The sequence below is a fragment of the Theropithecus gelada genome, chromosome 13 (genome assembly GCF_003255815.1).
Source record: "Theropithecus gelada isolate Dixy chromosome 13, Tgel_1.0, whole genome shotgun sequence".
NCBI classification, from domain to species: Eukaryota; Metazoa; Chordata; class Mammalia; order Primates; family Cercopithecidae; genus Theropithecus; species Theropithecus gelada.
This window is the reverse complement of record NC_037681.1, coordinates 19,041,852-19,067,735: the sequence shown is the minus strand read 5'-3', so window position 1 is coordinate 19,067,735 and position 25,884 is coordinate 19,041,852. Positions and strand designations below refer to the sequence as shown.

Below are 25,884 nucleotides of genomic sequence, written 5' to 3'. Positions count from 1 at the left end.
TGGTAACCACCATTCTACTCTCTGCTTCTATATTCTCCATTTAAGTGAGATCATGCATTATTCATCTTTCTGTACTTGGCTTATATCACATTTAACATAATGTCCCCCAAGTCCATCCATGTTGTCATAAATGACAGGATTTCCTTATGTTTAAGGCTTAATGGTATTCCACTAAATATGTGTGGAATACCATTAAGAATCCACATAGACACACACACATACATCCCCACGTTTTCATTATCCATGTGTCCACTGATGAACCCTTAGGTTGATTCCTCCGTCTTGGCTATTGTGAATAATGCTTCAATGAACATGAGAATGCAGATGTCGCTTTGACATAATTATTTCATTTCTCTTGTATATATACCTAGTTATGAATCTGCTGGATCACATGGCTGTTCTATTTTTAATTTTTTTTTTAGCAACTGCCACACTGTTTTCCATAATAGCTACATAATTTACACTCAAACCAACAGTGAACCAGGGTTCTCTTTTCCACACACTCTTGGTCAATATGTGTTGTCTTCTGTCTTTTTGATGACAGCCTTTCTAACGGGGGTGAGAAGATAAGGCGTCTTTGTCTTGATCTGCATTCCCGATGACTGGCGATGCTGAGCATTTTTTCATATAACCGTTAGTCATGTCTAAACATATACTTTCAACAATACAAATTACACCTACACTTATCTTTTGATTGAGCAATTCAAGTTGTAGGAATTTACCCTGAGTGTAACCTTCAAAAATACGAAAATACATACGCAAGGGATTATTCTTTGAAGCACTGTCTGCAATTGCAAAATACGGGAAACAAATGAAATGTTCATATATAGGACAGTGGGTAAAAAAATTATGGCACAAAAGTAAATTTTTTAAATGGGGATATTTTATTTTTGTTGCTTATGCTTTTGAGATCTTAGCCATAAAAATCTTAGCTTACATCAATGTCTCGGAACATTTCCTCTATGTTTTCTTCAAGTAGTTTTATAGTTTCGGGTCTTAGATATAAGTCTTTCATCCATTTTGAGTTGATTTTTGTATATGGTGAGAGAGGAGAGTCGACCCAGCAATTCCACGACTGGCTATTTATCCAAAGGAAATCAGTATTTCATACACCTGCACCCCCATGTTTATGGTAGCACTACTCACAATAGCACAGATATGAAATCAACGTAAGTGTCCATCGATGGAAGAACAAAGAAAACTGGTACATATTAAACATGATGAAATATTATTCAGCCATAAAAAAGAATAAAATCCTGTTATTTTCAGCAACACAGATGGAACTGGAGGTTAAGTGAAATAAGCAAGGCACTGAAAAGCAAATATTACACGTTCTCACTTACAGAAGGGAGCTAAAAACGTTTATCTTGTGAAGGTAAAGAGTAGAATGACAGTCACCACAGGCTGGGAAGCATTTGTTTTTTGGTGTGAGAGGGAGGAAGAAGAGAGGTAGGCTAATGGGCTCAAGCGCAGTTATTGACAGACAGAAGGAATAAGCCCTAGTTTTTAACAGCAGGGCAGAGTGACTATAGTTAGCAACCATATATTGTATATTTCAAAGTCACGAGAAGAGAAGACTAGAAATGTTCCTAATACAAAGAAATGATGAATGTTCGAGGTGATGGATAAACACCCTGATTTGATCATTACACAGTCTATGCATGTATCAAACTATCACATGTACCCCACCCCATCAATATGTGCAATTATGCAATTAAAAAATTCAAAAAGTAGAGTAAAAATCCTACATGGAATACAGATAGAAACAAATCAACCAAACTTCATTTCAAATGTACAATGCAGATGGGTGTGGGGGTGGGAGAAGGATGAAGAGAAAGATGAAGAACACTATAACCCACGTAAATTTAGAATATAGTATTTTGACAATATACACTCGGATTAAAGAAAAAACAAGAACTCTAAACAGACACCGTACTCATTTTTTTTATGGCCGTTATCAGTCAATTTTGAAGTTAATTTATCTGTATTCTAGGATTGAACAAATCAATACACTTACTGTAGATAGATAACTAGAGCCAGATTTCTAATTGTTGGAGAATGGACAGAAATAGAATAGACAGAACACTGGTTTTGTATCAAAACTGGAGGCATCAGTAACTCCTGGTTTTTAATATACACAGATACAAGAACAGGAGTATGTTAGTGTAAACTGTACATATTTATACACATAAACACAAACATTTTCTTCCTTTTACTAAGAGAGTCTAGAGACAATGACACCTCACTAGTAATGACACCACTTGTGATGGTTAATACTGAGTGTCAACTTCATTAGATTGAAGGATATGATACAAAGTATTAATCCTGGGTGTGTTTGTGTGGGTGTTGCCAAAAAGAGATTAACATCTGAGTCAGTGGGCTGGGGAAGGCAGATCCCACCCTTAATCTGGTGGGCACAATCTAATAGGCTTCCAGCAAATATAAAGCAGGCAGGAAAACATGAAAAGAGAGACGGGCCTAGCTTCCAAGCCTGCGTCTGAGTTCTCCTGCGCTGGATGGTTCTCGCCCTCGAACACTGGACTCCAAGTTCTTCAGTTTTGGGACTCAGACTGGTGCTCCTTGCTGCTCAGCTTGCAGACAGTCTATTGTGGGACCTTGTAATCATGTAAATTAACACTTAATAAACTCCCCTTTATATATTTATCCTAATAGTTCTGTCCCTCTAAGAGAACCCTAATACATCACAGTAGTAATGAGTACGCATGGCACATGAAGATTAATTTTTCAATATTATCTTCCACTAAAATGAAGCAGGGGTCTTTTGAGAAATAGGTTGTTCCAGGGCTGTGGCAGGAAAATTACAAAACAAGCCTGGAACCTCCTAACGTACCAGAAAGTAGGAAGTGCTCAATGATTGTTGGGGACATGTAAATGACACAGAATAGACCTAACTACACACATGTGATTTTTCTTTTTTTTACGACAGTGCAAATGATGGTGAAATACCTGGATAAAAATGAACCATGACCTCAATCTTAATTTCAGTCAGAATGTCAACTAAGAAACATAGAAAGTGTGATGGAATTTTTAAAAAACCCAGCCAGCGCAATAACTGCTCCAGGCAAGAATCATCAATAGATTCTAAAACTATTCAGAATTTCATGTAAAACATATTTCATGTAAAACACATTTGCATAGTCTCAAAGTACTCTGCAAGACACTTACGAATTATAAGAGAAAAATGGAACGAGACATCAAGCACTTCCTGATAGGATGCACTGGGAGAGACACAAACGTCAGTAATATTCCGCCAAAAACGCAAATTCTGAATCAAATAATGAATAAATATCAGAAAACTCTAGCTGGGTTTATTTTATTTATTTATTTATTTATTTATTTATTTATTTATTTATTTAGAGACAGGAGTCTTGCTCTGTCTTGCCCAGGCCGGAGTGCAATGGTGCAATCTTGGCTCACTGCAACCTCCGCCTCCCAGGTTCAAGCAATTCTCCTGTCACAGCCTCCTGAGTAGCTGGGATTACAGGCGCACACCGCCATGCCCTGCTAATGTTTTGTATTTTAGTAGAGGTGGGGTTTCACTGTATTGCCCAGGCTGGTCTCGAACTCCTGAACTCAGGCAATCCACCGCCTCAGCTTCCCAAAGTGCTAGGATTACAGGCCATGAGCCACCGTGCCCGGGTCCATCTGGGTTATTCTATAAAATAAATGGCATCTACTCTTCAAAAATGTCAAAGTTCTAAGACAGTAAGAAAGACAAATCAATTGTTCGACATTAGAGACTAAAGAGAAGTGAAAATTAAATATGAGGGTCTGAACCCTGGACCCAAAATTTTTTAAAAATAAAAGACGTTAATAGGACAATTTACAAAATCCCAATGAGGACTCTAGATTAAACAGCAGTATGAGACAGTCTTAATTTCCTGAATTTCATGAGTGTATGATGATCTCTAAAACAATGTTCATAAGAAATATACACTGAAATATTTAGGGGTAAAATAGCATCATGTCTACAAATGATTTTCAAATGCTTCAGAAAAATTACAAATATATGCACATGTATGTATAAAAAGGTAGCTGTGGGGAGGGAAGGAAAAGAAGAGAGTTAAAAAAGCAAGATTAGGAATGATAAAACAAATATGAAAAAACATTAACAAATGAGGAATTTGGGTCAAGAAGATATAAGAATTATTTGTACTATTTTTCCATCTTTTCTCTAAAATTATTTCAAAACAAAAGGTAAAATATTAAATACAAAGTTAAAATAAAGTTCTTGTAGACAAAATATGCTTGGGTCTTGCCTTTTAAATATAATCTGACAACTGGTGTTGAAATTATTCATTTACTATAGTTTCTGATATGTTTGAGTTTAAAGTCTACCACATTGCCATTTTTTCTATTTTTCCCATCTGCTTTTTATCTTGTTCTGTTTATGCCTTCTTGTTCTGTTTATGCCTTCTTTTAGATCAACTGAGTATTCATTTAGTATTTCATCTTCATGACTAGTTTATTGGCTATAGCTCTTGTTACTTTTTTAAAATGATTTTAATGTTTCCCGTGGAGCTTATTTCATATCATCACAGTTTTACTTCAAATAATATTATACTACTTTACATATCATGTAAGAACCTTATAACTCAATTCTTTTGTGCAACCCTTCTGTTCTTTGTGCTATTATCACACACGTAATGTATACATGCTATCAACAATTATTTTTGTTTTTAAATCATTGTTTTTAAAATGTTAGAAATTAACATTTTCTTAACCAGAAAACATTTTTTATATTTTTCCACATCTTTTTGCCTTTATTGATGGTCTTTGTTCTTCATAGGATCTGTGTTTTCACCTGAAATGGTTAACTATCTTTAGCCTTTAACATTTCTCAAAAGTGCCAGTCTACTGTAAATTTTCTCAGTTTTATCTGAAAATGTCTTCATTTTTTTGAAGGATATTCCTGCTGGATGCAGTGTTTTCGATTAGCAATTTTTCCTTTTGGTATTTTAAAAATGTTTTTTCCTTGGTTTGGGGGTTGCATTTGTCCTTGATGAACCACCAGCAGTCATTCTTATCTTTTGAACTACTATATTTAGTTTTCTTCCCTGGCTGTTTCTCTATTTGTGACTGATTTTCAACAACTTGAATATTATCTGGCTTGGTGTGACTTTGTGTTACTTTTGCTTCAGGTTTATTAAAGTTCTTCGACAGCTACTCCCTCTCCCAATTCCTGGGAACTCACTCACACATGTGTTAGACTGCTTGCTACTACTATATCAGAGGTCACCAAGGATTTATTTGTTTTTTAGTTATTTTTCTCCCTGTGCTTCAGTTTAAATTACTGCTGTCACTGTCTTCAAACTCACTAAGCTTTTCTTTTGCAATGTCTAGGTTGTTCTCAATCCTATCCAGTGAAATACTCATTTCAGAAACAGTATTTTTCAACTCTAGAGGCTTCATTTTTTTTCTTTTTTATATTGTCCATTTTCCCTCATTATGTTCATGTCTTCCTTTAAATCGCTGAACACATAAAACTGATGTATTAAATTCTCTGTAGGGGAACAGGCATCACCTGGCTGCCGCCGGCCCTCCTCAAGATAAGCCTCTGTAGCACAAAGCCTGTAGAAAATGAGATCTGCCAATGTCCTCTGGATGTTAAACACATCCAAATAGCTCTGGAGGATATCGGAGACACCACTTCTGATGAGGTTATAAAGCATATGTGTTGATGAAATGACAAAATGCAATCTCAAAGAAAACAGTGCTTTTGAAGAGGGTCTTATAAACAGATGCTGTAAGCCTCTCGGGGTTTAGCTGTAGGGGTATTAAGACACCTAAGGTATATGTTAGTGGTCCATATGGTTATCAGTTTTTCATTATCATCAAAACGGTTTGCCAGGCCCAAGTCTGCAAGACCTTGATCCTAGACTTCTGAGCCTCTGGAACCATGAGAAGTCTGTTGTTTAAGTCACTCAGTCTATGGTATTTTGTTATTGAATCCCGGGCTCACTAAGACATATGTTTTAGTGCTTAACCCAATCTCATACCCAATCTGCATACTAATTTCAATTAAATGTTTACCTAATTCATGATCCTGGTCACACACACACAAAATGTAAAATGTGAAAGTTGTAAATTGTGTCTACAAATCTAATATTACTGCCTTCAGTAGGTGGGGAGCTCTTTCTCCCCTCCCTTATCTTGAATCTAGGACAACCTAAGTGACTTGCTGACGAATAGCATACAGCAGCGGAAGTGATATTGTGGCTTCCAAGGGCAGACTAAGGTGATCCAGCTTTCACTAGCTTCCTCTGGGACATTCACTCTGGGAGTCCAGCCATCACACTGGGAGGAAGCCCAAACTAGCCCACGTGAAGGCCACACAAAGAGGCCGAGATACAGGCATTCTAGGTGAGAGCTCAGCTGAGGTCCCAGCTAGCAAACTAGCATCAACATGTAATGAACATGCCTCCAGCTCTCAGCCATCAAGTCATTCCCAGCCCTGAAATCTCCCCAGCTGAGGCCCCAGATCGTGCAGAAGAGACAAGCTGTCTTTGCTGTCCCCTGCCTGAATTTCTGACAGTTTGAGAGCATCATAAAATGGTTATTTTATGCCACTAAGCTTTAGACAGAGTAGACAAGTAGAACGAGATGAGAACATAATTATGTCCTGATGTCAATTCTTCACTACACTAGGAAAATACTTAAAGCCCAGATTTTGATCACGAATGAACATCCTCATCTTCATAAATGTAGTGCAGTCTAATTCCACAGCTAATTTCCTAATTGCTGGAAGAAAGCAGGAAGAGGCACAAGATAACATATATGTTTTTCTCACCATTCTTTTGGCTCTAGATGTGGTTGGACAGTTCTAGGGTTCTTAGATGGTCCAGCCAAGGAGGAATCAGACTAGACACGCAGTCGTTTGGACACAACCCAGGCCAGTGTTAAGTATTTGGGCAGGAATCACAGATAGGGCAGGTCCCCATAGGACATATAACATTAGGGAGAATGACAGAACAATGGGGAAGAAGGGCCATGTTACTGCAGAGATGAAAGAGTGAAAAGAGAAAAAATAGTGAATACTGAAGAATTTTCATTATTTATGAGGTAAGAAGTTTTAACTGTCCTACTAATAGTCTGAATAGTTTATATTTCTCTCTCAAAACAAAATTCTTTGTTGATGCAGTCTGCATTTTGCTAGTCTGGAGACATTCATAGATGTACTTTAACACGAAGGCCTAGGAGGAACAAATGCTTCCCTGTTCCTGCTACCTCAGAATGGAAACTGCAGTGATGACAGCAAGAGTGGAGGCATCTTCTGTTGCCATAGCCACTTTGGTGGCTAAGTGTCTGATTTCAGTGGATATTAATAATTTTTAAAAATAAATCTGCTTTGCTGTCTTTTAAGGAATAAATATACGGACAGAATAAAACATACTTCTAAAAACACACACTGTAAAATAACTGGGTTCTTAAATCCACGATATGGGCTCCTTACCTGAAAGCCCTGTTGACACCACTGCCAGCCTTTCAATTGTTACTAGAGGACGCTCACTAGAACAGGTACTGGTGCCTGACCAGATGTTTCTGGCAAACAGGAAAAGCAACTACAGCATCACACTGAACCTTGTAAGCTAACTTCCTTTACATCTATGGTCCCCCGGGGAGCAATTATTAAGAGCTGGGAGTGAACACAAAATAGCTGCTGGAGGGACTGTTTTATCTAAATCAAAGAAAGCTCTCACTCACCTTTAGGTACCAGAACAGACTTTCACCGGATATGGAAAGAGAATCAGCACAGTATGTCTCTTTACAGATGTGAGAAGGTACCAAAAGACCAAATAATTTGGGCGTGGGGAGGCAGGAAAAGTGTCTCCAAATTCACATGCATGTACCTATTTTCCTTAACACCTGAGGTAAAACCATCCCCCTGTTATTATGGGGAAGCTGTATTTAAAAGTGGTCTCTCCGAGTCACAAGACTGGGTTTACGCAGGTCTGAGATCCTCCTCTGGGGACCTGCAGGCAGACCCCTGGTAACGGAGGGCAGCAATGGTCAGTACATCAAAAGCAGGGATAGCCACAAGAGAAGCCACTAAGGAGTTACACAGCTGAATCTCTCAAAAAGCAAGGGGAGTTTCAGCTCTGAGTAACAGCCCTCCGTACACGACAGGGGAAGCACACTACACAACTGCATGAAGCGCACATTCAAACTTAAACCTGGTTTCCCACACCCTAAAATACTTAGAAATAATCATATAATGTGATTTACAATTTGCTATTCCTTCTTCACCAAAAAGAGCAAGGGGAAAGTGGAGGGGAGAACCACAGGAATCCCCCAGAAGGAACTGAAAGTATGTCAGTGATCTTACCAAATATACTTACCTTTTCTGCTGATATGAACTGAGTCCAAGTGTTGTCTCGGTCTGCAAAAGGAATAACATAATGATTAAAAAACTGAAGCCAAATATTTATACTACAGACATAGGGAATATCCAAAATATTCTATTTTAGTTCCAACATTCATTTTATACTCACTTGGATTTTAAGGTTAAACCTGGTCTCCAAATCACATACAATGACTGGATCAAATTGTAAACACACATGAAGTAACAGAAAGTAATGCGATGAATTTCTATCCTGAAAACAGTCCCTGTGATAATCACTTTGTGAGGCTGCGGTGCCTCGGACTGCTCCCTGCTCACTAACTGCGTGCCAGGTGCTGGTGGTAACGATTCCCACTGTCAAGGAACTCCAGGTACAGCGGGTGGTGTGTGTGAGGGAGACAGTCATTAAAAAATACATATTTATATACCGAAATAGGATTATCAAAATATTGAAAAGGTGCTGTGAAGAGGAATACATAGTTGCCTTACTTAAACACATCATGAGGGAAGGCCTGTCTGAAGAGATAATATTTACATAAAAACCTGAAGGATTAAAAAAGGCAGTGTGGCAGCTGGATGGGCAGTGGTACAGAAAACAGCACACGTGAAGGCCTTCACAGAGAGCAGAGGTTGGTATGCTCAAGAAACAGGTGGCAGGTCTCTCTGCTGCAGCTGGGAGAGGAGGAGAAAATGAGGCTGCAGGGCTAAGCAGAGGCCAGATAACGCTCTGCCTTATAAGGAAGTCATGGGAAGAAGTTCGGTCTACTTTAGGTTTTAAAGATAAGGAAGACAAGAAAAAGTAGGAAGTTGGAGGCAATAGCTGTATTTCAGGTGATGAAGAAAAAGAAGTTCTTACTGATGTATGAGAAAATGCCAACACTATAAGGAATACCATCAGTGAACTTATCCCAAAAGGTTATCTGCTACATCAAAATGAGAACAAAACAGCATTATTTTCCCCGGTAATATATATTATTTTGTACATGTTCTGGAGACTGTTTATGCAGAAAATATGGCAGATGTAGAAAACTGTCCTAATTTTTTGAAGGTGCGTACTAGGTAAAGTGTAAGGGTGTCTCTAATTTTCTTTGAAATGTCTTGGCAAAATAATTTGTGTGTGTGAGGGGGGCTGTATCAATGGTAGTAACTGTTGAGTCTGAGTGGTAAATGAGTTGGTATTGGTCGAGCTCTTCTATTTTCTGTAAAGAAAAATTTCATTTAACTTTTTATTATGAAAATTACATATATTCCCCATGCAATGGGAGAAAATATTTATAAATCAAATATCTGATGAGATTAATATTTAGAATATGTCAAGAACTCCTGCAACTCAGTAACAGAAAAACAATCAAACTAAAAGGTGGGCAAAGGACTCAAACATTTCTCCAAAGAAAATACACAAATGGCCAGTAGGCATTTAAAAAGATGCTCAACATCACTGACCATTAGGGAAATGCAAATCAAAACCACACTCATACCACTTCCTACCTGTTTGGATGACTGCTATTTAAATTTTTAAAAAGAAAATACGGATCTTTGGCAAGGATGTGGTGAAACTGGAACCTTTGTGCACTATTAGTGTGAATGTTAAAATGGTGTAGCCACTATGGAAAACAGTATTGTGGTTCCGAAAAAAAATTAAACATAGAATTACCATAAGACCAGCAATCCCACTTCTGTGTATACACCCAAAAGAACAGAAAACAGGGGCTCACCCACATTCACAGCAGTATTATTCACAACCGTTAAGGGGTAGGAGTAGCCCAAATGCCCATTGACATGTGAACAGATTAACAAAATGTGATTTATACATACAAAGGAATATGATCCAGCCTTAAAAAGGAAGAAAATTCTGACACATGCTACAACAATGGGTGAACCTTCAAGACTAATGAAATAAGTCAGTTAAAAAAGACAAAAACTGGCCGGGCGCGGTGGCTCAAGCCTGTAATCCCAGCACTTTGGGAGGCCGAGATGGGTGGATCACGAGGTCAGGAGATCGAGACCATCCTGGCTAACACGGTGAAACCCCGTCTCTACTAAAAAATACAAAAAACTAGCCGGGCGAGGTGGCGGGTGCCTGTAGTCCCAGCTACTCGGGAGGCTGAGGCAGGAGAATGGCATAAACCCGGGAGGCAGAGCTTGCAGTGAGCTGAGATCTGGCCACTGCACTCCAGCCCAGGCGACAGAGCGAGACTCCCTCTAAAAAAAAAAAAAAAAAAAAAAAGAAAAAAAAAAAAAAAAAAGAAAAAAACTGTATGATTCCACTTAGGAGGTATCTGGAGTCATCAAATTCATAGAGATAGAAAGTAGAATGGTGGCTGTCAGGGGATAAGGGGAGGGAGGAATGAGGAATTATTGTTTAGGTTTCAGTTTGGGAAAATAAATTTCTGGAGCTGGATGATGGTGATGGTTGCACAACAATGTGAATGTATGCAATGTCACTAAACTGTACACTTAAAAATGGTTAAAAAGGGCCAGGTGTGGTGGCTCGCGCCTGTAATCCCATCACTCTGGGAGGCTGAGGTGGGCGGATGACCTCAGTTCAGGAGTTTGAGACCAGCCTGACCAACATGGTGAAATCTCATCTCTACTAAAAAAAAAAAATACAAAAATTAGCTGGGTGTGGTGGCGAGCGCCTGTAGTCCCAGCTACTCAGGAGGCTGAGGCAGGAGAATTGCTTCAATCTGGGAGGCAGAGGTTGCAGTGAGCCGAGATCGTGCCACTGCACTCCAGCCTGGGTGGCAGAGTGAGACTCCCGTCCAAAACAAAACAAAAAAAAGGTTAAAGTGGTCATTTTTATATTATGTCTATTACGCCACAATGTCTATTATGTCACATACACAAAAAAGCAGCAGTCATCAACACAGTGTGGTACTAGTATAAAGATGGATCAATGGAACCGACAAAGTCTAGAAACAGACACACATGTATACAGTCATTTGGTTTTCAACAAAGGGATCAGTGGATTCCGTGGAAAATATACATCTTTTCTAAAAATGGTACTGGAACAACCAGATGCTATGGTTTGAAAGCATTCCTGCAAAATTAATGTGTTGGGAACTTAATCCCTGTGCCCTGAGGAATGGATTAATGTCAACTCTGCCTTCATGAATAGTCTATTCATTATTATTAACTACCTTTTAATCTATTAATGTTGCTACTGTGGGAATGATTTTGCTATAAAAGCAAGGTCGCTCTGGCTCTTTTGCTCTTGCCCTCTAGTCACGTGATGCCCTCCGCCACATTACAGCACACTGAGAAGGCCCTCTAGTCACACGATGCCCTCCGCCACGTTACAGCACACTGAGCAGGCCCTCCAGTCACGCGATGCCCTCCGCCACGTTACAGCGCACTGAGAAGGCCCTCACCAGATGCCGGCACCACACTCTTAGACTTCCCAGCCTCCAAAACTGTGAGCTAACTAAACATTGTTTCTTTATATGTTACGCAATCTGTGTGGTATTCTGTTATAGCAACAGAAAACAGACTAAGACACCAAACCAACCTATGTTGGAGGAAAATGCTCTTTTATCCTTAACACCATGTACTCAAAATAATTTCAGATCAATCACAGTTCTATGCATAAAAACTAAAATTATAAAGCATCAGCAAGAAAACACAGGAGACTATCTTTGTAACCTTGGAACAGAAAAGATTTCCTGAACAAAAAATCACTATCAATAAAGGAAAAACTGATAGATCAAACTTCAACAAAATTAAAAACATATGCTCACCAAAAATACGCCATAATGAAAATAAAAAGGCAAATCACATAGAAAATATTTGTAAATCATGTATCTGATGAAGGACTTATATGCTGAATATATAAAGAACTCATGAAACTGAGTAAGAAAAGAACCTAATATTTTAAAGTGTGGAATTATACAAATGTTAACTACACACGAAAAGATGCTCAGTATCAATTTTTAAGAAAAAGGAAATAAAAACTACAATGAGATACTACACACCTATTTTAATGTCCAAAATTAAAAAGAATGCCCACGTAAAATGTGGTGAGGATGCGCAGCAACTGCAACTGGCACATATTGCTGGTGGGAATGTAAAACAGACCAACCACTTTAGAAAAAGCTTGGCAATTTCTTTTTAAACATTTTTTTTATTATACTTTAAATTCTAGGATACATGTGCAGAACATGCAGGTTTGTTACACAGGCATACACATGCCATGGTGGTTTGCTGCACCCATCAACCTGTCATCTACATTAGATATTTCTCCTGTTATCCCTCCCCTACCCCCCCCATCCCCCAGACAGGCCCTAGTGTGTGATGTTCCCCTCCCTATGTCCATGTGTTCTCATTGTTCAATTCTCACTTATGACTGAGAACATGTGGTGTTTGGTTTTCTGTTCTTGTGTTAGTTTGCTGAGAATGATGGTTTCCAGCTTCATCCATGTCCCTGTAAAGGACATGAACTCATCCCCTTTTTTTAAATGGCTGCATAGTATTCCATGTTGTATATGTGCCACATTTTTTTTTTATCCAGTCTATCACTGATGGGCATTTGGGCTGGTTCCAAGTCTTTGTTATTGTGAATAGTGCTGCAATAAACATACATGTACATGTCTTTATAGTAGAATGATTTATAATCCTTTGAGTATATACCCAGTAATGGGATGGCTGGGTCAAATGGTATTTCTAGTCCTAGATCCTTGAGGAATCACCACACTGTCTTCCACAATGGTTGAACTAATTTACCCTCCCACCAACACTGTAAAAGCATTCCTATTTCTCCACATCCTCTCCAGCATCTGTTGTTTCCTGACTTTTTAATGATCGCCATTCTAACTGGTGTGAGATGGTATCTCATTGTGGTTTTGATTTGCATTTCTCTAATGATCAGTGATGATGAGCATTTTTTCTCATATTTGTTGGCTGCATAAATATCTCCCTTTGAAAAGCGTCTGTTCATGTCCTTTGCCCACTTTTTGATGGGGTTGTTTTTTTCTTGTAAATTTGTTTAAGCTCCTTGTAGATTCTGGATAGCCCTTTGTCAGATGGAAAGATTGCAAAAATTTTCTCCCATTCTGTAGGCTGCCTGTTCACTCTGAGGATAGTTTCTTTTGCTGAGCAGAAGCTCTTTAGTTTAATTAGATTCCATTTGTCAATTTTGGCTTTTGTTGCCACTGCTTTTGGTGTTTTAGTCACGACGTCTTTGGCCCATGCCTATGTCCTCGATGGTACTGCCTAGAAAGCTTTCTTCTAGGGTTTTTATGGTTTTAGGTCTTACGTTTAAGTCTTTAATCCATCTTGAGTTAATTTTTGTGTAAGGTGTAAGGAAGGGATCCAGTTTCAGTTTTCTACATATGGCTAGCCAGTTTTCCCAGCACCATTTATTAAATAGGGAATCCTTTCCTCATTCCTATTTTTGTCGTGTTTGTTAAAGATCAGATGGTTGTAGATGTGTGGCATTATTTCTGAGGCCTCTGTTCTGTTCCATTGGTCTACATACCTGTTTTGGTACCAGTACCATGCTGTTTTGGTTACTATAGCCTTGTAGTACAATTTGAAGCCAATTTCTTACAAATTAAACATACACCTACCACATGACCAAATCACTCCATTCCTAGATATCTGCCCAAGAGAAACAAAAGCATTTGTCCATACAATGAACGGCATGTACATAAATGTTCATAGCAGCTTTGTTATAGCTCAATATTGGAACAGCCCAAATTTCCATGTATCCAGGTGAACAGACACATGAGTTGTTATATCTGTACAATGGAATACTACTCAGCAATAAAAGAATAAGCTACTGATACACAAAACAATGCAGATTAATCTCAAAATAATTATGCTGAGTGGAAGAACCCAGACCCTCGAAAAAGTACATTCTGTATGACTCGATTTATATAAAATGTTTTAAAATGTAAACTACCTGTTAGTGACAGAAAGCAGACTGGTGGTTGCCTAAAGATGAGGAGTGTAAAGGGATTACCAAGGGGCACAAGTAGACTTTTAAGGGTGATACGTATGTCCATTATCTTGACTGTAGTAATAATTTCACAGGTACATAAATATGCCAAACTTTTTAAATTATGTGAACACATGCAGTTTATTGTATGTTATTCATACATCAATAATGGTTGTGACAGAATTCTAGAGCATGAGAAGCTGTGGTCTCACATGACGTCTACAGAAAAGGAACTCAGGAAGTGTATCACTCATGTGCACTTTCTTGAGGAGAAAAAAATTATCATGAAGACAGAATCTGACCACTGAAATTACTCATACCAAGACTCACAAATGAGGAAGCTGTCTTATGAAAGATAAGCAGATACTCAGTGCAAAGGATCTGTGGAAATAAGGTTAGAAAAGCAGAAAATAAATATTGTTTTTGAAGTGTATGCCACAAAACAAAAATAATCATTTAACTGTAATAAGAATAAAAATCTCAGAACATGCCAACACAACCTTAAGTGTTATGAGAATAAGGAAGATCACAATAGACACTATTTTGTTTCTGAAGTCATTTAATAAAGGTTTAAACTTATCTTAAAAGTGTACCTGAAAATTGAGCCCCATTATCAAGAGATTAAAACCAAAACCAATATGAATGCATAAAAAGTGGATGGAAAAGACTAAACACATCTACAGTGAGATTAAATAAGATAAACTCAACTGTTTGTATAAACACAAAAGGATTCCGTCAAACAACTGGAACCCAACTGTGACGACTTAATACAAAATGCAGAAAAGTCAAAGGTCAGAGAATGAGCAAAAATAAACACTGAATGAGGATAAGAACAGGCAAATAAGGATTACAACATTAATTACAATGCAAAGATATGTAAAAACTTATAATTCAACAGTGAATAGGAAAAAAGGAAATGGGAAAACCAATGTTGTGACTGAAATGTAAGCAAAGGGCAAGAAGACAATTCACTAAAGAAAAATAAATGGCCAATAACCACATGAAAAAGATGATCAACCTCATTAGACAGTAAAGCAATCGCTAGAGGACAGGGAAACGCCATAGTTTGCCATTTGACTGGCAGGGACCTTCGAACCTCATGAATTCATATCCAGAGATAAGGGTCTATTAAGAGTACTCAGAGCCCTCGAAAATGCCCATGCCATGCATTTTTTAAAATCATCTATCAAATGTAAGACACTCCTACAATGTTTCAAAAGCAATGTCACTGAATCACAGAAACTTTAGTAATTCTCAACTAGCTGCAAGTTCTCTTCACCACATCTCTTTAGAACAGACAAGACATAACAGGGGTGCTGTCTCACCTCAGGTGTTAAGGAAAATATGCACACGCATGTGAACTTGGAGAGACCTTTTGTACCTCCCCACTCCCAAATTCTTTGGTTTTTCGGTACCTTCCCACCCATGCTTCTGTCATACTTAAGGACTTCAGCTTCAACCTTGCTCCTCACTAGGCTGTGGATTCCTGATAATCCGAGCACAGCTTCTCTCAGAACGCACCCCCAACTCCAAATGGGGATATGCGGAAGGAAAATGGACTCTTCTTCCAATCAAATAGACCAGTCTTGGCAAAAACATATGTGGTATGCTTTAAAATACTATTACATTCTTTTATAAAACGAATATATCTGATAATTTTATCCCTGTAACTCAATGGTTCTCAACTGAGGGCAATTTTCTTTCCCTGGGGGCATTTGGCAACATCCAGAAGCATTTTTCTGTGTGTGGGTTTTTATTAACACCAAAAAACATGCTGGACAAATTCTAGAAGAGTTGAAAAACTAAGAGGCATTTTTGTTTGTCACAAATCGTGGGGCCACTAACATTAAGTGTGTAGAGTCCGGCCTGCCGCTAAACACCAGGTACTGCACAGGACACTCTTTCTTCTACCCTACAACCAATCATCTGGTTCAAAATGTAAACAGGCCAAGATTGAACACTGTACTTTAACCTCAGTTTTACAGAGATAGCAATAATTTAGATGTTCATTTGTAATAACATCTCCTCGCATTTTAATTCAAAGTGCCTTACTGTCTTAACAACTGTGTTTGTATTTCCAGTGGTCCTTGCAGCTCTTAACACACTGGAGATAAATACAGAATTCATTTTACAGATAAAGAAACTAAGCCTCTAAATGTTTTACATTAGTAAATGATAAGAGAATTCAAATCCTTCGATCTGGTCCAGTATTGCATTCATATGATAACATATCCTTCACAGAACTGCGTATGCCTAAAACCAACTTTTAGCTTACATGAGCTGAAAGTTGGCTATATTATTGCTAACAAATTTTAAGATGGCCATACTTGTACACTGCATTATTGTTAAACAGAAGATTTAATCTTGCTAGAAAAAAAAATCAGCTAAATGAAATTCACTTCAGAATGAGGTATGTGGCAGTTGTGTACACGGCATGGATGCTTAGAGATAAGACAAGGTCTGCACACCCTAGAATTTAAGCTTCTTGATGGTACAGGCAGCACAAGCACACAAACCCGGGGTACCAGAAGCCACAGCGGGCGCCACGTGAGTTTTACTTACGTACAGGGCAGCTTTCCCCAGGGATATACCTGGGAGCCAGTTTCCTTGCAGGGGATGAGACAATGCTTCTCTGTCACCTTTAGAGATAAAATTACATACTTCCTCCAGGACTGGGTTGGGGGAAGGTAGAGGATGAGGTCTGCTTTTGATTATGAAGATCTCAACATGTAATCCTACTTCTCATCATCCCAATCTCCCCCACAAAGTTCTCTGCAAATCATCTCATAGTGAAAATGGATGACATCTGTGAGGCAGTTTTAAGAATTCTTAACTCACAAAAGGGTCTTTCCTGACTTTCTAATTGTTTTGCTTCCTGTGCTTCTCTGTGTGTATTTTTAACATGAATTTTCACTGAGATAACTGTAGATTCACATGCAGTTGTAAGAAATAGTAAAAAGAGCTATATTTTAACTCAGTTTCCCCATTGTATCATTCTGCAAACACTGTGGCAAAATACCACAAGTAGCACAGCGACACTGGTACCATCCATCTGTTTGTTCAGAAGTTCTCAGTTTTGTATGTCCTCATTGGTGTTTGTACATGTATTTAGTTCTACACAATTTTCTCCACTGTGTAGGTTCATGAACAGCACAGTCAAGACACAGAACAGTGTCAGCACCCTGAGGATCCAGTGTGTCACTTTTATAATCACACTCATCTTCCTCCTGCCCTCCCTCCAGCCCTGGCAACCATTACTCTATTATTCACAACTAAAACTTTTTCATTTTAAAAAGGTCATATAAACGAAATCATGCACATGTAACCTTTTGGAGTTGGCTTTTTTCACTCAGCCTAATTCTCTGGAGACTTATCCAGGTTGTGGTGTGTGCCAACACTTCACTCCTTTTTATTGCTGAGTTGTATTCCATGGCATGGATGTATCGCTGTTCAACAGCACATCTTCTCAAACACATCCGGGTGGTTTCCCGTTTGGGGCTAGTACAAACAGAGCTGCTATGAACATTTATATACAGGTTTTAGTGCAAATATAAATTTTCATTTCTCTGGGAGAACCCTCAAGAGTGCAATTAGTAGGTCAATTATAGTAACCGCATGTTTAGATTTATATGAAACTGCCAAACTGTTTTTTCCAGAATAGCTGCATCACTCACATACCTACTAGCAATGCATGCGTGATCCAGTTTCTCCACATCCTTGCCAGCATTTGGTGGTGTCACTGTTTTGTGTTTTGGGTTTTAATTTGCATTTCCTGGTGGCTAATGATGTCGAACAGGTTTTCATGTCCTTTTTACCATCTGTGTTTCCCCTGCAGGAAAATGTGTGTTCATGTCTTTTCCCTGTTTCCTTTATTTTTATACTACTGAGTTTCGAGAGTTCTTTCTATATTCCAGAAACTAGGTCCATTGTCAGATATGTGACTTGCAAATATTTTCTCCTATATTTATTTTTACATCTTCACATGGTCTTCTGCAGAGAAAGGTTTCATTTGTTTGTTTTTGTGAGACCAGTCTTGCTCTGTTGCCCAGGCTGGAGTGCAGTGGTGTGACCAAGGCTCACTGCAGCCTTGACGTGCCAGGCTCAAACGATCCTCTGCTTCTGACTCCCGAGTAGCTGGGACTACAGGTGCACACCACCACACCTGGCCAATTTTTTATTTATTTTATTTACTTTTTATTTTACTAGAGACAAGGCCTCACTATGTTGCCTAAGCCGATCTTAATTAAACTCCTGGGCTCAAGGGTTCCTTACCCCTTGGCCTCCCGAAGTGCTGGAATTACAGGCATGAGGTACTGCGTCTGGCCGAGAGCAAGTTTTAAAGTCATCAATCTTTCCTTTATGTATTGCACATTTGGTATTAATTCTCTGGTGTCAAGAACTCTTCGCCTAGCCCTGTAAGCTGAAGCTTTACTTCTAGTTTTTTCACCTTAAAGTTTTGTTATAGTTTTACATTTTACATTAAGTCCATGATCCATTTTGAGTTAGTTTTTGTTTAAGGTGTGAGGTCTTTGTATATTCAGACTTTCCATACCATTTTAGTATTTTGTGGTATTCTTTGTTCCTAGTTTTTAAGGCTATTTTATTTTGACATGGAATTTAGCTCTGTTGCCCAGGCTGGAATGCAGTGGTGCGATCTCAACTCACTGCAACCTCTGTCTCCTGAGATCAAGCAATTCTCCTGCCTCAGCCTCCAAAGTAGCTGGGACTACAGGCATGTGCCAGCACGCCCAGCTAAATTTTTTAAATTTTTTGTAGAGATGGAGTTTTACCATGTTTGTCAGGCTGGTCTTGGACTCCTGACCTCAAATGATCCTCCTGCCTCGGCCTCCCAAAGTGCTGGGATTATAGGCGTGGCACCCAGCCTTCAAGCTGTTTCTGAACCTGCTATTTATTCTTCTTTTGTACCACTTATTGTACTACAACAGAGGGCAGGAAATAGTAGTAAGGGGAGAATCAAAACAGGGATGAAGCAGGGAGCAGATATTTCTGAGAAGCCCAAAATTTAAAGTAGAAAATAAAAACCTGTGTTCAAACACCAGTTCTGCCCTCACTAGCCAAATACTCTTGGAGAAAGTCTGTAGAAAGCAGCATTCTGCCAGCTACAAAGAGCTGCAGAGCTGTTGGCCTCTGATGACAGCTTTCTAGTGTCCCACCCACTTCTCCCTTTAGCCACAGGTAATCAACTTGGCATGACACGAAGTGGCTCTTTTGAGCACAAAATTAGTTGCAATATTGTAAAACTGATTATGTAGAATGAGAAAATCTAGCTTTGTTTGCAGAGAGAAAAATAACTGGGGGGAAAAAAAAAAAGCACTACTTTGTAGTACATTTGGGTAGTGGGATACAAGGGTAACGACCCCTGCCCTATGCTATTGCAGAGGGGTTAAGAACTTAGGCTTTAGAGTCAAATGCTTGGTTTTCAATTCTAGCTTTATCACTTAATAATCATTTATTTGCTTAGTTTAAACTCTCTGCACTTTAATATGCTCACTTGTAAAATCATCATAGAATACCATCTCACGTATTTAAGAATTTAGAATACCTGACACTTGTCAATACCCAATAAATATTACTTATATTTATTATTTTCACATTTTTCAAATTTTCTACAAGCGTATATATTTTTTATAATAGAAGTCCTTTAATTTGAAACAAAAGATGAGTACTTCTAGGTCTCCGTACAAGTCAAAAATCACAGTTCCTTCTCTGTTTCATTTTCTCCTAGGAGAACATTAAAGCTCATTCCCAAGACAATTTAGAAAAGAAGCTGGTAATCTATAGCCCATAAGCCAAATCCAGTCTTCTACTAGCTTCTGCAAATAAAGTTTTACGCCCATTTCTCACGTACTGTTATGGCAGCTTTCACACTACGATGACGGAAGTTGAATAGTTGTGATAGAGACCATTCGGGACACAAACCCTGAAGTAGTTAATATCTGGCCCTTTACCAAAAAAGTTTGCCAACATCTGGCTTAGATCAACAGAAATAATGCCACAATATCTTATTTCCCTACATTAAATCCCTACGTAAGAAAATCTGTGACCTAAAAATCTACGACAATCTGGCTTACCGTCTCCTCATGAAAAACACAGACAATGGACAGTCCCACTAGTGAAATGCAGTACAATTCTGATGCTAACCACCTGCATTAGTCTGTTCTCACACTGCTAACAGAAACATACTCAAGACTGGGTAATTCATAAAAAGAGGTTTCACTGACTCACAGTTCTGCAGGGCTTGAGAGGCCTCAGAAAACTTATAACCATGGCGGAAGGGGAAGCAAACACGTTCTTCTTCACATGGCTGCAGCAAGAAGTGCTGAGCAAAGGGGGAAAAGCCTCTTATAAAACCACCAGATCTCGTGACAATTCACTATCATGAGAACAGCAGCATGGGAGTAACCGCCGCCATGATTCAATGACCTCCCAGCGGGTTCCCTTCCACAGCATGTGGAGATTATGAGAATTACCAATTCAAGACAAGATTTGGGTGTGCACACAGCCAGACCATATCACCATCCAGACAGTGTCAGAATCTACAGGGTAAAGGGCACAGTCTCTAACAAGACAGCCCTCACTTCAGATACCAGTTACAAGTTTGGGGGTCCCCAGCCCACCGATACTTCTGACCAACCAGCTAAAAATCTAGGGGGTTCCCATGAACTCCAATCGGGCTTGATAATTTGCTAGAATAACTCAGTAAAGCACTATACTTAATTATTACAGTTTTATTCTAAAGGGGCATAGAGGAAAAGGTCTGAGATGAGGGTCCCCGTGAACACAGAACTTGTGTGTCCTCTTCTCCACGGATCAGGGCATATCAGTCTTTTGGCACACTGATGTGCTTCACTAACCAGAAAGTTCCAGCAAGTTTCAGTACCCAGAGTTGATTCAATCATTGACCACCATGTGACCCAACTCACCTCCCAGCTTCCCTAGAGGAGGGTGGGTCGGCTCAAAGCCCAACCCTCTAATCACATGGTTGGTTTTTTCTTTTTTCTTTTTTTTTTTCTTGAGACGGAATCTTGCTCTGTCACCGAGGCTAGAGTGCGGTGGCACGATCTCGGCTCACTACAACCTCCGCCTCCCGGGTTCAAGCAATTCTGTGTCAGCCTCCCGAGTAGCTGGAACTACAGGTGCATGCCACCATGCCTGGCTAATTTTGTATTTTCAGTAGAGGCGGGTTTTCACCATGTTGGTCAGGCTGGTCTCGAACTCCTGACCACAGGCGATCCACCCGCCTCAGCCTCCCAAAGTGCTGGGATTACAGGCGTGAGCAACTGGGCCCGGCCAACACTGTTCATTTTTCTGATGACCAACCCTATCTTGAGTTTTCTCATTAGGTATAAACTCAGATGTGGTCCAAGGGACTCAGGAATAACAAAGACACTCTTACTATTAAGGAAATTCCAACATTTAGAGCATCTCCAGGACCAGAGACAAAGACCAGATTACTGCACAACTAGCTATAAAATCTTCTTGCTAAGAAAAAAAAAAAATGAATTTAAACCTAATCCAGACTCTAGATTTAGCTAACAGTTTACAGAAAATTCATGTGATAAGTGAATGTTAAATGACACCAAGAGGATGAAAATAGCCAAACGTAGAATGTAGGAAGTCCTATAGACAAATGAGCCAATTTCATTAACAACAAAAAGGTGAGTGGGGGGAACAGCATACAAGAGACTTAGGAGACATAGGACCCATGCAATGTGTAGACCTTGTCTCGATCTTGTTTTGGACAAACCAAATGCAAAAAGGCATTTCTGAAGCAGTGGAAGAAAACCAAACACAGACCAACCAGGTCCAATATGATATCAAGCATTCTGGTTATCTACTGCTGCATAATAAACCACTCTAAGGTTTAGCGGCTTAAAACAACAATTTATTCTCACTTAATGTCCCTTCTGTGTTGCAGTTACATGTGAATTCAGGCAGCATTTATCTGAAAGTTCAGATGTGCTGGTTGTCTAAGGAGGCTCACATGATGGGAAAGTGATGCTGGCTGTCAGCTGGGAGCTCAGCTGGGACTGTGATCAGAAGACTACATGTGGCCTCTCCATGTGGCTTAAGTTTCTCACATCATGGCGATTCACTTCCCAAAGGAAATATTCCAAAACGGACAGACCCAGGTAGAAGTTGTCAAACTTCATATGATTTAGCCTTAGCGGTACCAAAATGTTCTGCCACACTGCATTAAGTCAAAATACTATTATTATTATTCTACAGAGTATGCATTCATTTTGTTATCCACACACTTAAACATTTTTAATGTTCTTTATTCCTTTGCATTTCTGAGCTTCTAAAATCATTTACCTTCAGCCTAAAGACTGTATTATTTCCTTTGGCATAAATTTTCTGGTGACAAATTCTCTCCATTCTTATCTATTTTAAAATGTCTTTATTTCACTTTCATTTATAAAGGATATTTTCATTGGGTATAGAATTCTAGTTTGGTAAATTTTGTCAGTAAACTTATTATATATTATTTTTGTCTCTCATTGGTTCAGTTTATAAGTTAGCTGTCAGGCTAATTCTACCTTCTTTGAAGGTCTCTGTTTTCTTCTCTATTTGCTTTTAGAATGTGTTTCTTTGGCTTTGATTTTCTTTTCTTTCCTTTTTTTTTTTTTTTTTTCTTTTGAGATGGAGTTTCACCTTTGTTGCCCAGGCCAGAGTGCAATGGCACAATCTCGGCTCACTGTAACCTCCGTCTCCTGGGTTCAAGCGATACTCCTGCCTTAGCCTCCTGAGTAGCTGGGATTACAGGTATGTGCCACCATGCCTGGCTACTTTTTTATTTTTAGTAGAGACAGGGTTTCACCATGTTGGTCAGGCTTGTCTCGAACTCCTGACCTCAAGTGATCCACCCGCCTCAACTTCCCAAATTACTGGGATTACAGGTGTGAACACTGCGCCCAGCCTGGCTTTGATTTTCAATACTTTTTCTATGAACTGCTCAGATCTCCCTACAAGGAAGAACTTGCCATTCAGTTATGAAAAACACTGCTGGCGACCAGCCTCCACCTATAGCCTTTGGGATCAACGGTGGCATTTGAGGTAAGGCCAAGTTCTTCTTGGGCTCCTCCCAGACAATGAATGAGCACAGCAGGTGTACCAGGGCCTGGCCAACTCTACCCAGTGCAGGATGCTTCCAACAGGCAGTCTTTGCTCCAGAGCTCCCCACTGGGTTGGCTGAGATTCTGCATCACAGTCTGAGACTCTCCTGGCCCAATCCTGCTTTCTCCAGCTTATTTTTCAGAGGCAGTAGCCCTCAATCTCTTGCACTCCTAACTCTGTCTCAGGATCTTGTTGAGAACTCAAACTGACATGTGATAAAGGCTATCTTGGGTGGGGGCAACAAAGGGGGTAGTGAAGAAAAAATCATATTTAACCGTGAAATATTTCTGTATTTCTGAGATGAGGAAAGTGTCAAAGAGGACTACTCAATACCACTGTATTAACATCATACTGGCTGTAGCTAGCAAAGTTAAGGTATAAAAAGAAAGGGTAGAATGTGTGATAGTTGATTTTGGGTGTCAAACTGAAGAAATGTCATCAAGCTCAGATTATGATAGTTTATGGAGGTTGTTCAAAAGCATCCAGAGCTAAGTTATTAGAATCAATAAGTAATTTAGCAAGTTTTCAGGATACACAGTAAATATATTAAAAGCAACCACATTTCCACATTCTATGTTGAGTTGTATGAAATTGCCACTTTTATAGATCAATAAAGGCCGGGCACCAGCAATATGCTTCAACCTAACAACCACAAAAAGCGAACATTTTGAAAAGATGTCACTTACAACAGTATTAAAAATACCAAAGACCCAGAAATAAATCTATCGAAAGACGTTCAAGATCTTTATGCAGAATATAAAATTATGAGATAAAGAAGATCTAAATAAGTTGAAAAACATACTGTCTCAGACTGTCAGACTGAATACTGAAAATTCTGAAAGATTTTTAATTCTTGCCAAATTGATCTTCATATTCTGAGTGACACTAATAAACCCCAATTTTGTGTGTGTGTGTGTAGAGCTAATTGAAAAGATACATATGGAAGGCAAAGGACTGAGAATAACCAAGATGTTACTGAGGAGAACAACAAAGTGTCAGGATTTGTTCTACCACATATCAAAACCTTAAAAACTATACTTATTAAAACTGTGACCCTGGTATTAGGATAGACAAATAAGCCAAAGAAATCCAATACAGTGCCCAGAAACAGGCTCACACATATATGGACACTTGATTTACGAATGAGGTGTCACTGACAAATACTAGGGAAAGAAAACATTGGGAAAGTCAATAAAGGATGCAGAGACAATCAAATATAAGGAAGAAACAAAATTCTGACCTCACATCAATAACAAAAATTTATTCCAGACAGAATTTGAGCTCACTGTGAAAGGCAAAACAATAAAATTCTAGAATACAGGAGAATATCCTCACGACCTTGGGATAGAAAAACATTGAACAAGACATAAAAGTATTAACCATAATGGAAAATACTGACAAGACAATTTCATTAAAATTAAGAATTTCTGTTCATCAAAAGTCACCATTAAATAAACCAAAAGGGCAATCCATCCAGCGAGAGAAGCTATTTTCAATACATGTAACCAATAAAGAACTCATGTAATGGAACTGGTTTTTATTACTGGTGTGAGGTCAGGGTTCCAATAAAGAGCTTGTATTCAAAACTTACACAACAACGGGAAAAAAGACATGCAAACCAACAGCAAAACGGGTAAAAGACTTAACGGGGCCGGGCGCGGTGGCTCAAGCCTGTAATCCCAGCACTTTGGGAGGCCGAGACGGGCGGATCACGAGGTCAGGAGATCGAGACCATCCTGGCTAACACAGTGAAACCCCGTCTCTACTAAAAAATACAAAAAAACTAGCCGGGCGCGGTGGCGGGCGCCTGTAGTCCCAGCTACTCGGAAGGCTGAGGCAGGAGAATGGCGTGAAACCGGGAGGCGGAGCTTGCAGTGAGCTGAGATCCGGCCACTGCACTCCAGCCTGGGTGGCAGAGCGAGACTCCGTCTCCAAAAAAAAAAAAAAAAAAAAAAAAAAGACTTAACGGATGTCACAAAGGAAGATATCCAAATGGTCAAGTAAACATGAAAAGTTGCTCAGCTTTATGAGAAATCAGGGAAACGAAAATACAATGGCAATTAGAGATCATTAGCCATTCTCCAGAACAGAAGGAGGGAAGGAAGAAAACGCTTTACAAAGTTGTTGCAGAGGAATTCCTGATGATGGATTTGCAAACTAAAACAACCACTTTGGAAAACTGCATGCACTATCTACTAAAACTGAAGACACACATACTCTATGACAGCGGTCCCCAACCTTTCTGGCACCAGGGACCGGTTTCACGGAAGACAACTCTTCCACGGATGGGGGGTAGCGGGATGGTTGCAGAGTAAAACTGGTCCACCTGAAATCATCGGGCACTAGTTAGATTCTCCTAAGGTGTGCACAACCTAGCTCTCTCATGTGCAGTTCACAGTAGGGTTTGCACTTCGATGAGAATCTAATGCCACCGCTGAGCTGACAGGAG

At 39.3% G+C, this 25,884-nt stretch overlaps 1 protein-coding gene and 1 non-coding gene across 2 annotated transcripts in view; both read right to left on the bottom strand.

Annotated features, from left to right (window-relative positions):
• TMEM131 (transmembrane protein 131) overlaps positions 1-25,884 on the bottom strand; it is a 252,530-nt gene that overhangs the window by 149,253 nt on the left and 77,393 nt on the right. The window contains exon 3 of the mRNA XM_025354313.1: positions 8,361-8,401. Coding sequence (XP_025210098.1) covers positions 8,361-8,401 — 41 coding nt within the window. The remainder of the gene's footprint in view (positions 1-8,360; positions 8,402-25,884) is intronic.
• On the bottom strand, positions 16,043-16,102 carry LOC112605456. Its single transcript, XR_003115446.1, has one exon. It is a non-coding gene; the product is annotated as a U7 small nuclear RNA (small nuclear RNA).